This window comes from Myotis davidii, unplaced genomic scaffold (assembly GCF_000327345.1).
Source record: "Myotis davidii unplaced genomic scaffold, ASM32734v1 scaffold478, whole genome shotgun sequence".
NCBI lineage: Eukaryota > Metazoa > Chordata > Mammalia > Chiroptera > Vespertilionidae > Myotis > Myotis davidii.
This window is the reverse complement of record NW_006289570.1, coordinates 4,943,115-4,949,065: the sequence shown is the minus strand read 5'-3', so window position 1 is coordinate 4,949,065 and position 5,951 is coordinate 4,943,115. Positions and strand designations below refer to the sequence as shown.

Below are 5,951 nucleotides of genomic sequence, written 5' to 3'. Positions count from 1 at the left end.
TTGTAAACAACGGAAGGGGGCGAGGCCCAGCCCCGCGGCCCGGAGTTCCCCGCGGGACAGCTCCCTCGGGCCCGGTCCGGCGCCCTTAGCGATCCGTTCAGCCTTGACTGAATGTTTGTGGGTTCCCTGCTGTGTGTTATCTTCTGCTCACAACCCCTCACCCCCCCAGGAAGAAGTTATTTGGGGGGGATCCGAGCCTCAGAGAAGTGACTTAGGGAGGCAGTGAATGGCAGCGTTCAGATTTGAATCCCAGGTTCTTAGATTCCAGGGCGCAGGCTTGTTGCTCCCGAGGCAGCCGGACAGTGTTCTAGGCTCCAATGGATATGTGTAAAGATGCAATTTGGGAATTGGCACACACACAGTGGGCTCCATAAATGGGAGCTGCCCAGGGGAGTCGGGGGTGACGCTTGCAGAGGATGGCAATGGAGCTGGGTGTTGGAAGATGGCAAGGATTTGGACAGATGAGGACTTGTGGGAGGCGGGAGAGGCCCTTTCTTAGGGCCTTGCCCTCACACTGGCCTTGTCCCAGCGATGGTGTGGCCCTCGCAGTCCTGGCCTTGCCCAAAGGGCTGTTTGGTGTCAGTGTGTGCGGGTCATTCTGAGCTGGATCCCTCAGCTCCCCCAGCACACGCGAAGGAAGGTTCCGCTGCGGCATTCACTCCGACCACCCTCTGATGAGAGTTGTTTTCCACTTATTTCTCCTCCAGAAACTGTGTCCCAGGACCTGCCAACCTCCAAGACAGAAACGGAGGAGGCGTTTGCAGTGCCAAGTGGAGATGAGGGGCAGCTGTTTGCTCCTGCCAATTCCCTGTCCGTCCGGAGCCAGGCCGCAACTGTGCAGCCGGTGATTGGGATCGTGCAGGGGGTCCGGGCAAACTCCAAGGAGAAGAAGGACTTAGGGATCCTGGGTATGACTGCTCCACCCCTGTCCTTATATGGGATTCATGAAGGAATGTTTGCGTATTGTCCGGGGCACGGCTAATGGGGCCTTGTGTCCTGTCCTTGGCAGGCAATGTGCTGGGCATGGGCATGATAGTGATCATCGTTGCCATCGGAGTTGGCATCATCTTTGGATACACCTACAAGAGGTCAGTAGCTTCTCTTCTGGGCGTCCCTCGGAGGAGGGGAGAAAGGTACACAAAGTCAAATCAGATTCCTTTATGGTATTCTTACCCCCCAAAAAGTGAAGCCCTAGGCCTAGCCTGTTTGGCTCAGTGGAAAGAGCGTGGGCCTTTGGCCTGAAGGGTCACAGGTTTGATTCTGGTCAAGGGCATGTACCTTGGTTGCAGGCTGGACCCCTGTCCCTGGTAGGGGCACGTGTGAAGGCGACCAATCGACATGTGTCTCTCACATCGATGCTTCTCTGTCTCTGTCTCTCCCTTCCACTCTCTAAAAATCAATGGAAAAATATCCTTGGGTGAGGAGTAACAACAAAAAAAGAAAAAGAAAGGGGGGTGTGGAAAAAGGGGAAACCAGCTCAAGATGTCTAGTAGACACTTGGTTCTAGTCTCTACCAGGTGACCTTGTACATAAACCCCTTTCTTTGATGCCTTTATTCCTCACCCCAAAGCCTTGTGAGGTAGGAGTTCTCATTCCCCATTTTACCGACGAGGAAACCTTTGTCAGAGAGGTGAAGTGACTCACCCAGGATCACTGCCTGGGAGTGGCAGAACATGGATTGAAGCCCAGCTTTTCTGACACCCAATTCCCCGATGTGTAATCCGGTGTGTCTGGTGTGGACGTGAGTAGCATTGCAGAAATCAGGCCCGACACTCACTGCAGGGATCCAGAGATTGCACTCTTTCTGGGAGCTAGAAAACTCTGCTACTAAAGAGCTACCCAGCCACCACTTTTGCCACTGGGGCCTGAATTTCCTGAGCCGTAAGGATATCCTCTAGGACAGGAGGAAGAAAGTGAGTTGGAGGACAGAGAGCCTGTTTACTCACTCCTCATCGCATAGAAAGCCAAAGAGGCTACCTGGGGAACTCGGGTAGCAGGAGGAGGAATGCTTGTTTGAGCGACCATGTGGAAAGGCTATCGGAGTCCGTGACAGGTGCATGATGATAAGGCGGTGTTGCGTTCCTTTCTACAGGACTGTTTGATTTTGAGGAAATTATTTGCCATTCTTGGGCAAAATCAGGGGACCTCAGCCCCGAGTGTAATATTTCTCTCCAGGGTCTGAGGAGGCTTTCTGTAAGGGAAGTGACATGGTAACCTGCATTTCCCAGTGGCCAGGGCCATGTCTGAGCCCGTAGCCCCAGTCGATCAGCCAGCATTAAATAAATCTCAGGTGTCCTTAGAGGTGATACATAGTCAGTCTCCTCATTTACAGATGAAAAAAGGAAGTGTTTGTAATAACAAAAGCAAGGATAGGAAACAGCAGATGCCAGACATTGCTTCAAGCAGTTTACAGGCTGTAACTCCATTCTCACCATCACCTTTATGAGGCAAATGCTGTTATTACTCCCCTCTCCCCCTTTTACAGATTAGGAAATTGGGACAAGAGAGGAGGTGTACCTTGCCTGAGATCACACCCCTAGCATTTGGTGAGGCCAGCTCTTAGCACTGCCTCGAACTCGCTATCTGTGTGATTGTGAGCAAGGTGCTTCTATTTCCTGTCCCAGAGCATTGCTGTAGCTAAGGCATGTGACTGAGGCATGTGGCGGCTTAGCTCTGTGGTCATAAACTGGTTTTTTTCTATAAAATGTGCCAAACCAAGCCTTCTTCCTTCTCTGGTTTTCTGTGATTCAGGAAGCAGAGGTACAGAGAGAGGAAGTACTGACCCGAGTGAGAGGGTCTCCCGATTGCCAGTCTAAAGTTGTTGCCCTTGGGATGTGCCAGCGGGACGGTTGGCTTGTTCATTTCAGAGCGTTAGATGAAATGGTGCGGTGGCCCTGACCTACAATTTGTGGTCAGAATCAAACCATGTTTGCCGAGTGTAGCCCTCCTTCCTCAGCCACTGGCTGCAGTGGACTCTCCTCCAATCTTGTGACCGTTTCCAGGCCTCCAGGTGAACTGGCTAAACATTTTTCCAAGGATGGAGTCGAACCCACGACCCTACAGTCCCCCAGGCGGATGCTTTATCCATTGAGCCAAACTGGCCGGGGCTAAGCTTTCTTCATCTCGAGCTGGGTTCTCATGCCGGTGAGGGGGCCAGGCCTTTCTTGCAGGTTCACTCCTCCAGACTGTCATGTGATTTCCCTGAGGCCTAGAATTTACCTTCCGGTAAACTCCGGGCAAGGCATGGTAAACTCAGGGCAAGGCACGAGTCACCACATACCCTGTACTAACCACAAGATCATCTCCTCCCTTCTGCAAAAGTACACAGAGTACAGTACAGACTATACGACAGGAAACCACACCTGGGCTAAAGAAAAGCTCTCCCCAGAATCAGAGAAAAGACTGTTTTGGAAAGAGCTGTTGAGTATAGATGTTGCTACTCTGCACCTTGGTTTCTTGACTGTGAAATGGGGATATATCCCTCCTCCACACACACCATACCTACCCACCCCAAGAGTATCATAAGTTTTAAATGTAAACAGAGCACCCATCAGGTTAAACAATTATAGTAGCAGCCAACATTTATTGCATGCTTTCTTAATAAGGAAGGCTGGCTCTAGCTGGTTTGGCTCAGTGGATAGAGTGTCGGCCTGCAGACTAAAGGGTCCTGGGTTCGATTCCGGGTCAGGGCACATGCCCGAGTTGGGGACTTGACTCCCAGTAGGGGTCGGGTGGTAAAGGAGGCAGCCGATTGATGATTCTCACACATGCCCCCGACCGGAATCGAACCTGGGACCCCTCAGTCCGCAAGCCGACGCTCTATCCACTGAGCCAAACCGGTTTCGGCCTCTCTCATCATTCTTTCTCACTCTCCCCTCTCCCTTCCTGTCTGAAGTCAATAAAAATATATATATTTTAAAAAAGAGAGAAATCTAGTACATCAGCCACTGGGTTGCTGTGACTGCAGCTAGCACCTGCCCTGCCTGGGCCTAGCGAATGAGCAAAGCCATGCAAGAGACACAACCTGAACATGTCCCTCTTTTCTTGCCAGGGCGAAGGGCCTGAAAGAGCAGTATGACCAGAAAATGTATGAGAGGGAGATGCAGCCAATCACGCTGCCCTTGTCTGCCTTCACCAACGCCACCTGTGAGATCGTGGATGAGAAGACCGTTGTGGTCCACACCAGTCAGACTCCCGTCGACCCTCAGGAGGGTGATGCCCCCCTTATGGGTCAGGCAGGCACTCCTGGGGCCTGAGCCCCCCAACAATGGGCAGGAGCCCCATGCCAACACTGGTGCAGGATGGCCTACCCTCCTACCGCAGGGAAGATCTACACTTTTTGTTGTGGTTAAAACCCTCCCCCCACTTTTTTTTTTCCCTTTTGGTTTTCGGTGAACCCTAAGACAGACGTGGGTTGCACTGTTGACTGAGGGCGAAGTTGGGTAGGTTGCTACCAACGCTCTTTCTCCAACCCCTGGAGCAGGGTTTTGTCCATGGATGGGGACAGTGGCAGCTGCCACAGCAGTGCTGCTGACAAGGGCTTGTGACACCGCCTGTGTCCTGGAACTGAATCAGGGATGGACAGGGAGCTCCCCTGGGCTCCTCTGAGCTTTATGATCTAGCGTGGCCTCAGTCTCCACCTTTCCGTTTGTTCTCTGTGGGCTTGAGTGGCGCACGCTGTTATTCATAGTTCAGGCCAAGCAGTTTGAGAGGCAACATTTAAAAAAATGTATTTAGTTTAAACAGTATTTGGGATGGAACTCCCTACTGACCTCTGAGAACCAGAAATGAGTTTGTACAATAATCAAAAGTGTGGGTTGAGAATGGGATCCAGGCTGGGGGTACTAGGTGTGCCCCAGCTTGCTGGCGGTGACATGCCTTGACAGTAGTGGGCCAGGCCAGGCCCAGGGACTTCCTGTTTTGAAAGGAAGGTGCTCGCTTCGGCAGCACGTATACTAAAATTGGAACGATACAGAGAAGATTTAGCATGGCCCCTGCACAAGGATGACAAGCAAATTCGTGAAGCGTTCTGTATTTTTTAAAAAAAAGGAAAGGAAGGATTGCACTGAACATTTCGCTTAGGAAGAGAGTCAAGGATGCCTCAGGCCTCACAGGACCTGAAGTGGGCCTGGTGCCCCCCAGACAGTCTCTCTCAGAGGTGGATAGCCACCTCTTCCTTTCGTGGGGTTAAGACAACAGCTTACCTGTGGGAATGACACTGCGGGGGGTCTTGTGAGCTGCCTCTGAGAATGGAGCGAGGTCGCGACCCCTAACTTGTAAAACAGTCATAAAACCATTGGATGAGACCCTAGGGCTCCCCAAGCCCAGAGGGCGAAAGGGACACCCAAAGTCATAAAGTGACCGGCATGGGCCAGAGGAGAGGACATTTCCCCACCCACTGTGCTACACTGTGCCAGCGGCGCGGCAGGGCCTCCCAGTCCTGACGTCGCATTTGGAGGCCTTAGCAATGCCACAGAGCTTCCTGCCCCAGGGGCCTGCCACTGCCCCACGTGGAGAGCGAGGGGGCGTTTGTGGGGCCCGTTCTCTCTAGCAGGTGGTGGTTCCTGGGGGTGGTTTGAGGGAACCCAGGCCGCAGGGGGTCCTTTGGGGTTCAGTGATGCTGAAGAGAACATCACTGGTTTCTACTTTTCTATGAAAACATTTCTCTGTGTACATGTTTTATATACCTCATTCTGACACTTGCATATAAGGTGCAGGAAATTGCTCTGCATTTTACTTGTATAAATAAATTTTTTAAAAAAGAAAGGACTGCACATTACCAAGTCTGCGGGGTGTCGGGAATACTCCTCCCAGGAGTTGAGGAACGTTTGGTTACCTTGTCAACACCTGTGTGGCCCGGGCTTGTCCCTGGGAAGTGGCCACCGTAGAACGGTTGGTGACCGCAGTCACCCCCAGGAATCTTCCAGGGTGAAGCTGCCGTAGATGAGTGT

General features: G+C 52.2%; 1 protein-coding gene across 1 annotated transcript in view; it reads left to right on the top strand.

Annotated features, from left to right (window-relative positions):
- PIK3IP1 (phosphoinositide-3-kinase interacting protein 1) overlaps window positions 1-5,766 on the top strand; it is a 7,076-nt gene extending 1,310 nt beyond the window's left edge. Inside the window, exons 2-4 of the mRNA XM_015562906.1 lie at window positions 708-908; window positions 1,010-1,088; window positions 4,052-5,766. Coding sequence (XP_015418392.1) covers window positions 708-908; window positions 1,010-1,088; window positions 4,052-4,256 — 485 coding nt within the window. The 3' untranslated portion in view covers window positions 4,257-5,766. The remainder of the gene's footprint in view (window positions 1-707; window positions 909-1,009; window positions 1,089-4,051) is intronic.
- The last annotated feature ends 185 nt before the right edge of the window (window positions 5,767-5,951 follow it).